Below are 16,856 nucleotides of genomic sequence, written 5' to 3'. Positions count from 1 at the left end.
GCTTTGCTTGGCATCAGTATAATTGTGAAGGTAAATGTGGGAGTTAGCATTGCTTGTCAGTATTTGAATTTAGGTTATCAATATAATTGAGAATGTTTTGTCAGTCATTTCTAAATTATCATAGAAATTAAAAAATTAAAAAATGCGTTTGAAAAACTTCCATAAGGGCTCTGGAATCACAGAGAATGCATACGGGATCCCAGTTGGAAAGACGATTTATACAATAGTATATATGTCAAATCTCATTTTGTGTTAGTATGACTGTGTAGTTTTTTTGTACTTGAAGAATTATCAGTTCGAACTAATAAGCTAGAATAATTTTAAAGAAATCACTGTTGAAAGATATCTCAATTCTGGTTTAGCCATTTAAATTTTATTTACATATTAGGAGAAAGGCAGTCTATTAAATGGAGGCAGAAGGGGAGGTGACGGTTTACAAAAATGATGGTTCATGATCTTTGCCATAATATAACTCTTATAAATATTAGAAAGGTACGTCAAACAGTACAAATAAATGCTCTGGCAGATCATAAAAAGGAGAAATAACTTTGGGCAGGGAGAATTGAAGTTTTCTTAAGTGTAGGGTAATTTTTTCTTAGTAGATGTTATTTTTTAGAACCGCTTTACATTTACAGAAAAATTGAGACGGTTGTACAGAGAGTTCCTGCACTCGGTTTCCCTTTTTAGTAACTTACATTAGTATAATAATTTTTTTTTTTTTTACAATTAGTGAAACAATATTGTTACATTATTATTAGCTGAAGTCCATAGTTTAGTTTCCTTAGATTTAACCTCAAGTCCTTTTCTGGTTCCAGGATGCCATTGAGGATGCTACTTTGTATTTAGACTTATTTTGGCTGTGACATTTTTTTCAGACTTCCCTTGTTTTTGATGACCTTAGTTTTGAGGAGCAGTGGTCAGGTATATTGTAGGATGCACCTCTATAGGTATATGTCTGATGCTTTTTTCATGATTAGACTGGAGTTACGGGTTTTTTGGAGGAAGATCACAGAAGTAAGGTATCATTTTCGTTACATCATACCAAAAGTTTTACTGTTCCCTCCTTTTGAGGGTAGAGTATCTACATAAATTATTTGGGAATCTTCTGCATAGGAGATTTGTTTCTTTTCCATTTATTAAAGCTCTTGAAGGAAATTAAAAGTGCTACTCCGGTGAACACATGGATAAGATAGCTTAACAACCTTATTGCTGATATGGAGAAAGTTTTAGTGGTCTGAATCAAGCCAGCCACAACATTCCCTAAAGCCAAAGCCTAATCCAGAGTAAGGCCCTAACTCTCTTTGATTCTGTGAAGGCTGAGAGAGATGAGGAAGTTGTAGAAGAAAAGTTTGAAACTAGCAGAGGTTGGTTCATGAGGTTTAAGGAAAGAAGTCATCTCCAGAACACAGAATTGCAGAGTGAAGACATAAGTGCTGATGTAGAAGATACAGCAAGTTGTCCAGAAGATCTAGCTAAGATAGTTAGTGAAGGTGGCTACACTAAGCAACAGATTTTCAGTGTAGATGAAACAGCCTTATATTGGAGGATACCACCTAGGATTTGAACATCTAGGACTTGCACAGCTAGGAATTGCACAGCTAGGACTTGCACAGCTAGGACTTGCATGGCTAGAGAAAAGAAGTCAATGCCTGGCTTCAAAGCTTCAAAGAACAGGCTGACTCTCTTCTTAGGGGCTAATGTAGCCCCTAAGGTGACTTTGAGTTGAAGCCAGTGCTCATTTACCATTCTGGAAATCCTAGCGATTTTAAGAATTATGCTAAATCTACTCTGCCTGTGCTCTATAAATGGAACAGCAAAGTCTGGGTGACAGCACACCTGTTTACAACATGGTTTACTGAATATTTTAAGCCCACTGTTGAGACCTACTGCTCAGAAAAAAGATTTCTTTCAGAGTATTTCTGCTCGTTGACAATGCACCTGATCACCCAGGAGCACTGATGGAGATGCACAATGAAATTAATGTTGTTTTCATGCCTACTAACATAGCATCCATTTTGCAGCCCGTGGAACAAGGAGTAATTCCAACTTTCAAGTCTTATGATTTAAGAAAAACATTTCATAAGGTTATACCTGCCATAGATAGTGATTCCTCTGATGGCTCTGGGCAAAGTCATTGGAAAACCTTCTGGAAAGGACACACCATTCTAGATGCCATGAAGAACATTCATGATTCATGGGAAGAGGTCAGGATTAGAGTCTGGAAGAAGTTGATTCCAACCCTCATGCATGGCTTTGAGGGATTCAAGACTTAAGTGAAGGACGGAACTGCACTTGTGGTGGAAATAGCAAGAGCACTAGAATTAGAAGTGGAGACTGAAGATGTGACTGAACTGTTGCAGTCTCATGATAAAACTAATGGATGAGGAGCTGTTGCTTACGGGTGAGCAAAGAAAATGGTTTCTTGAGATGGAATCTACTCCTGGTGAAGATGCTGTAAAGATTGTTGAAATGACAACAAAGGATTTAGAATATTACGTAAACTTAATTGATAAAGCAGCAGCAAGATTTGAGAAGATTGACTCCAATTTTGAAAGAAGTTCTCTTGTGAGTAGAATGCTGTCAAACAGCACTGCATGCTATAGAGAAATGATTTGTGATGGGGAGAGTCAGTTGAGTGTATGGATATACTACAGTTTGTTTATCCATTCATGTACTGATGAACTTCTGGTTTGGTTCCTGTTTTTGGCTATTACAAAGAAAGCTACTATAAATCTTTGTATAGACTTCACTTCTCTGGAGTGAAATGGCGGGATTATGCAATAGGTATATGTTAAATTGAATAAATTTCCAAACTGCTTTCCAAAGTGATTGTACCATTTTACATTTATAGCAGCAGTGTATTAGAGTGTTCCTTATCTTTGTCATTTGGTATGATCATTCTTTAATTTTAGACATTCTGGTATGTGTGTAGCAGTATCTAAATCTCATTTTGATTTTAATTTGCATTTCCCTAATGATTATGATTTTGAGCATATTTTCTTGTTTATCTGTCATTTGTGTATATTCTTTGAAGTGCCTTTTCAGGTACTTTGCCCATTGCATAAAAAATTGGGTTGCTTGTTTTATTGTTTTAAGAAATCTTTGTATATTCTGAGTACAAATGCTTTATCAGATACATGCTTTTCAGTCTGTGGCTTCTTGTCTTTTCATTCTCTTAATAGTATCTTCTGAAGAGTATAAAGTTTTAATTTTGATAAAGTTTAATATATCACTTTCCCCTCATATATATTGTGCTTTTGGATATTATTATCATGTGTATCTGGATATGTATTCTAGATATCATAGAAGTTTACAGCAGTCTTCATTTCTAGAATTAATTTTTTTATAATCTTATTCTACTAGAACTCTGAGATAATCCTTACATTCAGATAGGGGATCAGAAAGTTTATGTTGAACAGAATGTTAGTTTTTGTTTAGCACTCAGTTTTCATAGGTTTGATACTTAATTTCTAAGCCTGCAGCAGATAAAAAGTACCTTTTTATAAGTAAGATAGATAATAGACTTCTCCAAATAGCTATATTCAGAGTTTCGCTATAGGAGCTCTTCTTTATATATTCTATAAGTATTGAATTACTGTTTGAAAAGTAGTTTTCTGTTTAATTCAAGATACACTCTTATTAAAAGTGTGCTGGTCATATATTTGTCAAAGTATAGTTTACATTTTATGTCTTAAAATTTATTCTTATTTGGAATTATGTAAAATAACCTTCAAGGGTAGAAAATAGTGTCAATTCAAACTACTTTTAAACTACTGTTGAAAAGTTGAAAGCTAAGTTGAAAAGGCATTATGACACTAATTTTTTGAATACATGGCTGAAGATACTCATACTCATTTGCTTTGAAGCAATCTGAAGAGTTGGAGATAAGTCATATAATTATGTCTTATATCGGTGGATTAAAAAAATGCCACAAATGTTCTTAGCTAATATAATATAAAATAGAGGAGTTTCTATTCCCTTACCCCAGATCTAAATAATAAAGGTGACATACATGCTACTTTTACATTTGAATTCGTAATGTTATATTTTCTTATCTGAGGCACACTTTTTTCCTCCTCATTTTAAGTTTTGATCCTCTGCGTGTAACCAAAAAACATTAAAAATTTTTATCTTATCTAGCAATCCCACTTAGGAGTGTATATCCAAAAGACTCGGAGGCAGAGTCTTGAAGAGGTATTTACACACCAGTGTTTATTGCACCATGAGTCACAATAGCCTAGAGATGGAAAGAACCCAGATGTCCATCAGTGGATGAGCAGTTAAAGAAGATGTGACATACACGTATAGTGGAATATAATGCAGCCTTAAAAAAGGAAATCTTGTCATATGCTATAACATGGGTGAACTTTGAGGACATGAGGCTAAAATGAAATAAGCTGGTCACAAAAGGACAAATACTGTATGATTCCACTCATATGAAGTATCTAAACTAGTCAAAATAATAGAAACAGAAAGTAGAAAGGTGGTTGCCAAGGGTGGGTGCAGAAGTAGGGTTGGGGGAAGACGGAGTAAGTATATTCAACAATGTGAATATACTTAACACCACTGAACTGTACACTTAAAAATGGTTAAGATTGTAAATTTAATGTTATGTCAACTCTGAATACGACATGGGCAAATGGGGATGTATGGCCAAGGGACCAGGTGGGAGTCTGTTGCTGAAGGCAGACCAGGGTGATTAGGCATCACCTAAGGGATGACAGAAGATGGGGGATTTTGGCTAAACTAATTTAGTAGGATTCTTGCTGATACTGGACAGTGCAGAGACAAATACAGAAGTCCAAATGTTGAGGCCTAGTTGAAAAAGAGCTCAGAGGAGCCTTGAGTAGAGTTTGCACAAGGAAAGAATCTTTGTCATAATGCACTGAGCTAAGAAGAAGTGATGTATCTAGGGAACTGTTGGAGGGCGGCAGGGGGTGTCGGGGGCAAGGATTTGGTGAGGATGGTTGGTGGCGCTGTATCATGCAAGGCCTTGCATGTTCTATTATTCCTGTTTAGGCAAGTAGTTCTTGACCTTTCCCCCCTGCATTATAGTATACATAATACTTACCTGGCCTTTTCTGGGACTGCACAATCCTGGAAAGCCACCTCTTTCATTTAAAAAAACATAATGGCATGCAAAAAGTTGTGTATTGTATTGAATATCGTACACATTCACTCTATTCTAAGCAATCTGTGGTACAGCGTTTAAAGTGTGTTTATAAAGAATCCAGCAGTGGTTTTGTAAAGAGCGAAATGCACGTACCTCTTGCAAAGCTTAGGGAGAGGGCAAAAGGGAGCACGGATATAAAACATCAGGAATGAGAAAGGGGTATAGCCACAGTTACAAACAGAATATGGTGTACAGCCAAACAGTAATTCACTTTAAAATCTTAATGAAACGGGTGGTTTGTGACAAAGATGCACATTCTGGGTTATGATTTATAAAGTTCACAGTGGTGGTGGATACAGGTTTTACAAAATTCTGATATTTGTTTGAGATCTTAAACTGTGACATTAGTTTATTTAATCCTTACAGTAATCCTATGATGTTGTTGCTGTAAAATATCCCCGTTTTACAGAGCACAGAGAGATTATTGACTTGCCCAAGGCCACGCAATACAAAGCTACAATTCAAGCCTACCCCACCAGGTTCCAGAGTCCACGTTTTTATCCAATGCACTGAGCTCTGATGGCATTAAGAAAGGTAAAGCATTTGGATATTTTGGCACTGTAAACATCATTAGTAAACTTGTAGTGCCTACTGGGGAGCCTTAGGCTCAAAAGTCATTCAGGCAGGTAAGACCTGATTAGGCCACATGACGTTACTTTGACATGGGGATATCAGACAGGAAACAGCATGTTGGCGGAGCAGTGACAGGCGTTCCTTTTCTGGGGGAATCCTTGCAGTTCCGTCCAAGGATTAGTGTTTGGTTCATGAAGTGACGGCTCTGGTGTGAGAGAGTGAACCTCACAAAGGTGAGTGTGGAGCTACTCTGGTATATTAGTTGCCTGTGGCTGCTGTGACAGATTACCACAAATTTTAGGTAGTTTAAAACAACAGAAATTTATTCTCTTACAGTTCTGGAGGCCAGAAGCCCGAAATCAAGGTTGGCAGGGGCAGGGCAACACTCGCTGGAAGCGCTAGTGGAGAATCAGCTCCTTGCTTCTTTCCTGTTTTCTTGTGCCTGGTCTTCACATTTCTGTCTCCTGTGGGTTTCCTCTCAAGATCCTTGGCTTAATCACATCTTTTGCTATATGAAGTTATCTTTTGTTCAGCTGGCTTAGAACACACCCACCCATATTCATATCCACCCACAACCACATTCCCACACACCCATCCCAAATAGGAATCAATATTTTTTTTCTAACGTTTATGGGCATACTCTCCCTACGGTCTCTATTAGAGACATGCCCAGTTAAGAGTCCCTATCCTGAAGGACTCCTAAAGCTATGGCATCCTACCAGGTATTCATGGTGCATTTGCAGTGCTCTCACTCTAGATTTGTTTCATCAATTGGGTATTTTTTTTTTTTTTATACCATAATCAGTGTTGCTAGTAACACAACTGGCATTCCATCTTTATCAGCTTTTAGAAGTAAAAGGAACTGGTTAACCCAAGGTCAGATTTGTCCATAGAGGAGAAAGGGTTTGGTTGACCTTTTACTCAATAGTAACATATCACTTAGAATACACCATAAATGATTGCTATCTATTACTGTGTCATAACCTTTCATGATATATTGATACTGTCATAAGTTTTTGGAGTAGAAGTGAGCGAGTTGATGATACACTGAGTTCCTTAGTGCCCTCCCTCCTTCCCTGTCTTTTTGTCTTTGTCTTTCTCTCTCCCTCTCAGTCTCTTTTTCTTTCTCTCTATTACTCTTCCACTCTCTCTTTTTCTCTCTTTCTCTCTCTTCCCCGTCCCCACTCCTCCCCTCCCCTCCCCTCCCCTCCCCTCCCCTCCCCTTCCAAGGTTTGTTTCAGGTTTTATAGATACTAAAATGACACTGTAACCCCTGAATAGTAGGGAGGAGGTGTTTTTAATGGGTTGGAGAAACATAATTGGTAACATTCTTGTTTGGGGCCCTTCAGTGAGCAGGAAGGAAGGAAAATGAGAGTGCTACCAGCTATTCCAAATGTCAACACATTTTATTAACAATATCAAAAAATTACATTCATAATATTACCACCAATCCCATCAGAAAACCCTTTAAATTTTGGGGGCGCTGTCAACGGTCACTGTGGACTGGATATAAGATTTCTGTTTGAAATCTGAAGTTTGATCATTGGCAATAAAGTACTGTTCATTGCTTTTCTTGAAATGACAGGCTTATTTCACTCATTTTTGAGAAAATATCCTCCAAACACCTAAGTCTGAATAAACTTTTGAGTAAAAATGGTGTTCATGGAAAAAGAGGCTAGTTCAGTTTACAACTTAAACAATCACACACATACTTACCCTCAACTTAACCATTTTACTTCAATATGGAACAGAATCCTTTAAATGAAGTTTTTTGGTTTTTTTTTGCCACACAGATTATTAAAACAATGTGTACTTATTGGTTGACGCTTAATGAAATGATTTTTACTGCTTCACCAAGGATATTCTTACATGAAAGTGGCATTAAAACAAAAACAAAAACCCGCAAGTGCTTGGTGGTAAAGAATACGTGATTTCTAATTCAGTTTGGTGCCTCTGCCTTGACTCCTGCTAAGGTACCAGCAGTTTGACTCATTACTTTTGCACCATCAGTGTAAATGTCAATAGAGTTGAAAAAAAGAAATCACATCTTAGTATTATAATAAGAATAATTTTGCATTAGCAGACCTCCTGAAAGTGTTTAGGAGATTTCCATTTGTTTGTGAACCACACTCTGAGAGCAACTGCCTTAGGGGGTTACAGCATGTAGTTTTTACTTATTAAAGCCTAATTGATACATATTCTCTTTTTTCTGGACAATGCAAGATTCTTAGAGCCTTACCCTCCTCCCTTCCTTCATGCCATTGTGTTGTATATATTAATTCAGTACGTGTTTTAAGCACAAAATATTAAAATTGTCACCCACATGTTTAACTTTTTTTTTTTTTGCTTGTCATTTCTTTCTGCATCTCTGATATTTCCTTTTGAGATTATTTTCTTTTCTGCACGTGATTCTGCTGTATTCATAGTCTGAGAATGTCCTTATTTCACCTTGTTAAGTATGTGTTGAAGTTTTGTTGTTTTGCATATGGGCTTCCAATTTTTCCACCACCATTTGATGAAAATACAGTCCTTTTTTATTGAATTATCTTTGTATTTTGTCAAAAAATGTTTGACTCTATTAGTATGGGTCTGTTTCTGAGTTCTCTTTTTTGTTCCCTTGATCTCTGTGTTTGTCCTTTCTTTGCTACCACATTGTCTTAATTATTGTAGCTTACTATATTATCTTAAAATTGGGTTACATGAACCCCTCTGACTTTGTTCTTTTTCAGCATTGTTTTGACTATTCTGGTTCTTTTTCTTTCCATGTAATTTTTAGATCAGCATGTCAATATATATAAAACCTGCTGGGATTTTGATTGGAATTGCCTTGAATCTATACACAAAATTAGGGCTAATTGATATATTAATGTTTTCTATTTTGTGAACATGATGTCACTCTCTATTTAGATATTCTTTGATTTCTTTCATCAGCGTTTTGTTGTTTTGCATACACAGATCCTACACATATTTTTAGGTTTATATCTTAAGTACTTCATTTTTGGAGGGTGTGATTATAAATGATATTTAAATGTTTTCTTTTTCAAATTCCAGCATAGCTAGTATATAGTAATACAAGAGACTTTGTATATTGACCTTGAACATTAGACTTACCAGTTCTAGTAATTTCCTTAATTTTAACTTTAGCTTATCACACTCTGCCTTCAAATTACATTATACATACCATGCATAGTGTTGACCTTACAAGGCTGTACTTCCATCTCTCCCATCCTGGTGTCTTGTATTATTGTCATACATTTTACTTCTACGTATGTTATAAACCCCACAATACATTGTTACTGTTTTTACTTTTTGAACAGTTTCTTTTAAAAAACAAACTTTGTTGAAGTATAGTTTACATATATATTTAATTTCACTTGTTTTAGATGTTTGATGAATTTTGACAAATATATATACTGTGTCTTTTGAGACTGACCTCTTTAGTATAGTACATTTGAGACTCATCCATGCTGTATCGATAATTCATTCTTTTATACTGCTAAATGGAATTCTGTTGGATAGATGTGCCACATTTTATCTGTTTACCTGCTGAGGAGTATTTTGATTGTTTCCAGTTTTCACTGGTAATGAATAAAGCCACTATAAATACCATGTTCAGGTTTTGATGTGAACATAAGTTGTTACTTCTCTAGGGTAAATATTTAGGAGTGGGATTGTTTGGTTGTGGGATAAATGTTTACAGCTTTTGTGTATCTGAAGAAGTGTACTTTTGTACTAATTTGTCAAACTGTACTCTAGAGTCACTGTACCATTTTGCATTTTCACTAGCAAAGTGTGAGAGTTCAGCTGTTCTGCATCCTCATTAACACTTGGTATTGTGACACTAAAATTTCATGAACTTTAAATAAAAAAGCTCTACAGGGATATATTGTAGAACACAGGAAATATAGCTGATATTTTATAATAAACATAAATGGGCTAAAACCTTTAAAAATTGTGAATCGCTATGTTGTCATATAATATTGTATACTACCTATATCTCAAATGAAAAAGTTCATGAACTTTGAGGGCATTATGCTAAGTGAATTAAGTCAGGCAGAGAAAGACAGCTACTGTACGATGTAACTATACATGGGAATCTAAAAAAGTCAAACTCAGAAGCACAGAGTACATTGGTGTTTGCCAGGAGGGATGTTGGTCAAAAGGTACAAACTTCCAGTTATGATAGATAAGTTCTCAGGATGTAATGTGCAGCACGGTGATTATTATGAACTGTACCATATTGTATACTTGAAAATTGCTTAGAGAGTAGATTTTAAATGATTTTTTTGCCAGCAAAAAAAGAAAAGAAAAAAGAAAAAAAGGTAACTCTGTGACATGATGGATTGTGGTAATCATTTCATAATGTATACGTGTATCAAATCATTGTGTTGAAGACCTTAAACTTATACAATGCTATATGTCAATTATATCTCAATAAAGCTGGAAAAAACCATTTAAGTAGGTATGTAGTGGCATCTCATGGTTTTAATTGATTTCTGTAGCTTTATAATAGGTCTTAAAATTGGGTCATGTGAGTCCTCCAACTTGGTTCTTTTCCAAAATTGTTTTGATTATTCTAGTTTCTTTGCCTTAGATTGTAAACTTTACGATCAGCCCATCTGTATCTACCAAAAACTCCTGCTGGTATTTTGATTGGAATTGCAGTAAATCTCTAAATTATCTTGGGGAGAATCCTCATCTTACTCAGTCTTCCAATTCGTGAGCATGGTACTTCTCTGCACTTATTTGGGTTGCTGTATTTGAATTGTTTTGAATTTTTGTCATCAGTGTTTTGTAGTTTTCAGCATATAGATTCTGCTGCACATACTTTGTTAGAATTGTACCTACGTATTTCATGTTTTTGGAGCCATTATAAATGGTGTTTTAAAAATTTTGTTTCCAGTTACTCATTGTTATTGTATACAAATACACTTTATTTCTTTGTGTGTGAATCTTGTGTCCTGTGACCATACTGAACTTACTTAATAATTCTAGGAGTGTTCTCCTCCCCCCCGGGAGATTTTTAGATCACTTGTGTTTTAAGGAGACTTAAAAAAAAAAAAAGAAAATGTGAAAATGTCTTTTATAATTACTTGTGTGGCTACCATTTCTGGTGGTCTTCATTCCGTATTCTGTATAAAGTTTTACATCTGGTATAATTGTACTTCCACCTAAGAATTAAAAAACATTTCTTAGACTGTAGGTCTGCTTGTATTGAATTCATTCAGCTTTTGCATATCTGAAGAAGTGTACTTTCACCTTTTTGGGGGAGGATATTTTTGCTGAGTGTAGAATTGTAGGTTGACAAATTTATTCTCCTTTCAATAACTGTAAAGATGTTGCTCCACTTTATTCTAGCTTGCATTGATTCGGGCAAGAAAATTCTCCATACCTGTGCTGTAGCCTGAAAAGTTTCTAGGCAATAAGCTTGGGATAATTTTAGGGCTCACATCCTTTGTTTTCCCCTTCTCCAGGATTATTGTCATGTCTGATGTTCAGTTTCTGGAAACCTTTGTTTCATACAGTTTCTGTGGTTTTTTTTGGTTATTTCATTCAGGAGTAAATTTGGTTCGTTTCACTGCCTCTTGGTGGGAAGAAGTTCAAAGTCTTAAGAGATTAAATCTCAAAATTCTGTATAGAATGGAAGATTGAGATGTCAAGAAGTATGTCATTCCAGTAATTCAAATGTATGTCTTGTGTGGAGAAGCTAGATTTAAAGTTTCTCCTGAGACTGGTGGGCTGATAGTTATTTCACTGACTTAAAATAGAAATTTGAATATGATCTTATTAGAGACTTAAATTGAGTTGAAGTAGTATTTTGGATGTTCAGTTCTCATATTTTATGTGAAAATATTTTATTTGAGTATTTAGTGTAAAGGCAGTTTACTTTTAAATTCAGATTTTTGGTAAAGGATTCTTTTAGGACTTTTTTTTAGATGAACTTTAGTGGAGCACTAATTATAGAAGATATTCATTTGCTTGATACTTTATTATTTTTACTCTTTCAATTCCTGAGTTAAAAGTCTTTCAAATTATTGGAAAAATTTATAGTTATGATAGGATGGAGCAAGGTTATCTTCTAGTGGCTTAGTAGACATGAACCCTTGTGACATACCCAAGGAGTGAGTAATGCAGCTCTTTGTCCCTTGATCTTTATTAACCAGCAAGTAATTTGGTTGTGTTTTGCTTTTTTATTGCTCATTCTTTCAGTTTGTGGATCACAGTGACAGATCAAATTTTCCCCAGTATTTTCCTAATTGAGTGTCTTTTCTTAGTGATTCTTAGGAGTTTTACATATTATGAATATGAATGCTTTGTCACTATATGTGCTGAAAGTGTTTACCCAGTTTGCCCTTTATACTTCTGGGTTTTATTGTGTTTTGATAAACTGAAGTCCCAAACGTTGATATAGTTGAATTAATCTATCAACCTTTTCTCCCCATGACTTGCATTTTTTTGGTCTATTTTAAAAGAAATCCTACCCTATCCTCTTGTCCGGGACATTTTTGCTATGTTTTCTTCTTCAAAGGTTTAAACAGTTTTGCCTTTTACTTAGGCCTTTAAAGCACCTGAAATAGATTTTTGTGTGTGTATATACAGGAATCTAATGTTTTTGTTTTTTAATTATTTTTCTTCTTTGTCCCCTTAGAAATAACCTATTGGCTTGCCACTTTAATTAAGTTGTTGTTTGTCCATTTCTGTTATACATTTCCATACACATGAGGGTTTAGTATTCTGTTACTAAATATTTGTATTCATGCACCAGTTCTCTTTATTTCTGTATTTTTATTGTAATTCATGGTATCTGGTACTGACAGCTTTCTCTTGGTTGTATTTGTGTAGTATTTCTAGAACTTTAAAAATATGTCTTAGATATATCTAATGCATTGCATAAATGTGAATTTTAAAATCTGTTGATAATCTTTTTTTCTTATTTATTCCATTTACAGTTGTTGTGATTAAAATGTTGCATTGAACAATACTTATTTTAATGTATCCACATATTGCTCACCCTCTGTGTCCTGCTTTTTTTTTTCCTTTCCATGTTTAGTGACTTTTTGGATATGAAGAATTTATTTAGTTTGGAGCTGTAGAAATTTTTTTAGGCATTGGATGTGATAATAGAACACTTTAGTTTGACCTTTACTTTGGATTGCTATTATTTGAGGACCTAGTATAAATTCTTGCCTGAAGTTTATATGGTCAAGTGAATTCAGGCTTTTGGTTACAAATACTCAAGAGATTTTCTTTTCCAATCATTCCCATGATTGGATGGGCAATTTTCCTTGTCTTTCAAGACCAGTTTTAAGGTAAAATTTAAAAAAATGTTTTATTGTCATATTTCGGTTTACACTTGGATTGAAGATGTAGCCCATTGAGGTCACAGTGTTACGAGGAGAGTGTCTTACTTGACTCCTCTTCTTGGGTAGCACCCATACTTTGTGTTCTGTTCCTGAATGAGGCCTCTAAACCCACCACTCAGGTTCGCACAGGCTTTCAGATGTCCTCAATGCAAAAAGTTGCTTCAGTACCTTCTCTACCTCTGCCTCTCTTAGGTACCACCGTGCTACTGGCTCCCCACCTCATTCCCATTCTTCCTAACTTGGCCAATTTTACAGTAACAGTGCCATCTTATTCACCCTACCACCGTGTTTTGTCTGACATTTTTGGTTTTCAGCAGAGTGATTGTTCAGGTTGCCTGAAGTGGAAGTATCCTTTTCATTTTATATCTTCTTTATTTTATGGCACACATGGAAAAATGATAGTTTGTACTAATTACCAGGAGAAACTCTTAAGCTCTGGGTGCGAGGTTCAGGCTGCTTTGCCACCTTGGCTCTTTTTGCCTGGCGACCCTAGGGGGGGTTGTCTGTCTCGGCGCTACTATTACCCATTCCAAGGACATTTTTCAAAAGCTTTGGGTGTAGAATATAAAACTCAGAAACAGAGCTGTGTTTGTATAGTAAGTTTTTTAGTTCATGAGAAATGGGAGATTTACCTATCCTGAATCATGCTGGGTCAGGACAAAGTTGCACAGGAAAGAAAGATGTAATTAGATTCCTTCTTTACAATAGAAGAAAATACTGGTGAATGCTTATTAGGTCACGGACTGGGAATTTTCTGATTCTGAACATAATGAACATATATACTGTAAAGGGAGTGGTGGTTGGTTAGGTTTTGAGAAAATAAGGGAACCTTTTACATCAGAAACTCTGTGAAGAATTCATAGGCAAATACAAACTGGGAAGAGGTATTCTAGAACATCATTATATAAAAATCTTTTATATATAAATAATACATGACAAACCATTTAGGAAAATACTACTCACAATCCAATAGAGAAATGTATACAATGAATGAACGAACAGGTTGATAGTTCATGAAAGAGGTAATAAACTTAGCCAGTAAATATTTGGAAAAAAGTAATCGAAGAACTATATGAGCACTGCTGGTGGAAAATTATATTGGTTCAGTTTTGCTGGTGGGACTGTCACATGTTTAAATTGTGCTTTCCATTTGACTGTGAGGAATTTATCCTAAGGAAATAGAAACTGAGCAAATTTTGTTCATTGGGTAATAATAATAGTAAAAACTTGATTAACCAGGTACTCTTCAGTACAAACAAATTACGATTTAACCAACCATTCAGTAAAGTGATATGCAGATGTTAATTCTGACACAGATCTATATTCTTTGACATGGTAAGCAGTTAATGGTATGTAGAATGAAAGAAATGCTTTATAAAACTACATACAAAGATTTGTACTATTTGTATATACAGTATCGAAGGGAGAATTGGGTCAGTGAACTGCACCGATACCAAAATCTGCCGATGCTGAAGTCACTTCTGTAAAATGATGTAGTACGGTTGACCCTCATATCAGATAGTTCTGCATCCATGGATATGGAATGTATGATAATGTATAATAATGATACTGACTGTATGTGTAGAGAAAAGCCCGAAAGTGTGTATTCAGATTGATTTAAAAAGTTTTTTTTTTTAAATTTAAGCAGTATCTCTGGGGAGGGGCCTTTATTGTGTTGCAGTTTTTCTAGTTCTAGGATTGTTCATTTATTTAATAAATAAATTCTAAGTACCTACTATATACTAGAAGTTGTAGAATTCAAAGTAGATTATTTTCAGTGGAGCTCATGGTCGTAAATGTAATGTCTCCCCCACCCCCAAGAAGTGCTTACTCCTTCCTTTTTTGTGCATTTATTATTTTGGAAATGTGTATAAGGCAGGTGAATGCATACTTTGCTGTGAAAGATATTAATTTGAACTGCATATTATTATAGCAAGCATCCAGATTATAGCAGACATAGTATATAATCTTTTACAAACTTCATCAAGATTTGGTCTACATAATTTTGTTGTAGATGGCTTTTTTTTTCCTGTTTGTATATTTTTGGAACTCTGAATTAAATGTGTACAGCTGAAATGACAGGGAGAATGATTACTTGTAAGATTGTCTCTGTCTACCTCTAGACAAATAAAAGAGTTTGTGGAGTAGCAAGCAAATGAGGTAAAAAAATAGGATATAAAGCCTACTGCCTTATATGTGGAAATCGTAGAATTACTCTGGGCTTGATTCGCAGAAGTCACTGCTGAAATTCTATCTCATACTCTCCTTGCCTCTAAATTTTAAATATACATTCTTCTTTAAGATTATGCAAGACTTAATTCACATATTTAATTTGAATGAGGCTTTATAAATAATGTACTTGAATATACCCCATCTGCACAATGTTACATTTAGCATGAGATAGAAAATAATATTTGGAAAATAACTTAGCTATTTTGACACAACAGATTTTCAGAAATTTAATGTTGCTCCTGGTTGTGTATGTGTGCCTGTGTGACGATGTAGAATTCACTAGTTCGTTTGGTTGTATGTATTAATAGTAAAGGTTTTAGGGTTAGTAGTAAACTAGCAACTTGTTGATGGGTCATACAGTGCAGCCTCATTCGTTTTGTTGCAGCTGTATTTGGCGTTCTTTGCCAATACTAAAGGGAGAAAATTACAGCACTAGGTAGACTAAGGAGATAATTCAGAAGATACGAAGAAGTAGGGTGAAACCATTTTTCAGATATACACCATGTTTGCTCTGAACGTGGTATATTATCATTCAAACATATGAGCAGTAGTGTTTTTCTGCCATGGGTAGCTTTTGAATATGGGAACTTGGGGGCGAGGTTTGGTTGGTTTATTTTTGTTTTGTTGTTTATTTGTTTTGTTTTGGATGTGTGTCTTTTTTAGGGGAGGGAATGATATTGATGATTACTTTTTATATGATTTAAAATAAAGCAAGGTGAGAAAATATGGTAAATAACTGAGACTAAATCTTCTTGTGGAATGGTGGGAACAGGAAGTGGCGGTCTTCTGTGTTGCTTTTGTGTGTGGTGTGGAGGTGGAGTTGTGGAAGGAGCTGGTGTGTTGGAGTGTAAGAGGAAGAGCGGCTTACGGAGCTCTTCTTTCTTGGAAATGACTTTAGGTTTCTAGGCATGGCCTGAGTTGAACACCTTACTCAGAGGCTCTGGAGTCATAACAGTTTGAATCCAGCCTCTGCTAGTTAGTAGCTCTGTGACCTTGAACACAGGATTTACTTTGTCTATGTCTCAGTTTTCCTATCTGTGGAGTAGGGTCTTCCTATCTCATAGAGTAATTGAGGCTTAAATGAATGAGTACATGTAATGTGCTTAGAATAGTGCTTGGTACGTTTCAAGAGCTCAGATGTTAGCTATCAGCACTTGAATTATGACATTATCTAGCTTGATTTCAGTAGTGTAGTTCTGTGAGAGTGTTGTGCAATAGCAAATCGTTTTCAATAGTTTATTTGAAAAGAATGATACTTAAGATCCTGTGATAGTTTGTTGAATGATGCTTGAATTAGGATCCAGCACATCCACTGAATGCAGAGTCCAGAGAGGCTGAGAAATCTAGGATCGAGACTGATAGGCTTCAGTTTTGTTAACTGACTTTGTTGTGATATAAAAGATATATATTAGTTGAAAATTGTAGTGAGGGAGATAGGGTACAGTAACAGATGGGTAAGTTCGTCTCTAAAATGTTAGGTATGGGTGGACAGTTAACTAGATTTCTTTTTATTT

General features: G+C 35.4%; 1 protein-coding gene across 11 annotated transcripts in view; it reads left to right on the top strand.

Annotated features, from left to right (window-relative positions):
• Nucleotides 1-16,856, top strand: part of KDM6A (lysine demethylase 6A) — a 168,113-nt gene that overhangs the window by 28,975 nt on the left and 122,282 nt on the right. Inside the window, exon 1 of one of the 11 annotated variants that reach the window (XM_064483249.1) lies at nucleotides 5,462-5,707. The exons of the other annotated variants lie outside the window; for them this stretch is intronic. Coding sequence (XP_064339319.1) covers nucleotides 5,693-5,707 — 15 coding nt within the window. The 5' untranslated portion in view covers nucleotides 5,462-5,692. Of the gene's footprint in view, nucleotides 1-5,461; nucleotides 5,708-16,856 lie in introns of those variants that run through there. 11 annotated transcript variants of the gene reach the window in all.

The sequence above is a fragment of the Camelus dromedarius genome, chromosome X (assembly GCF_036321535.1).
Source record: "Camelus dromedarius isolate mCamDro1 chromosome X, mCamDro1.pat, whole genome shotgun sequence".
Lineage (NCBI taxonomy): Eukaryota > Metazoa > Chordata > Mammalia > Artiodactyla > Camelidae > Camelus > Camelus dromedarius.
This window is presented reverse-complemented; position numbering and strand designations above follow the sequence as displayed.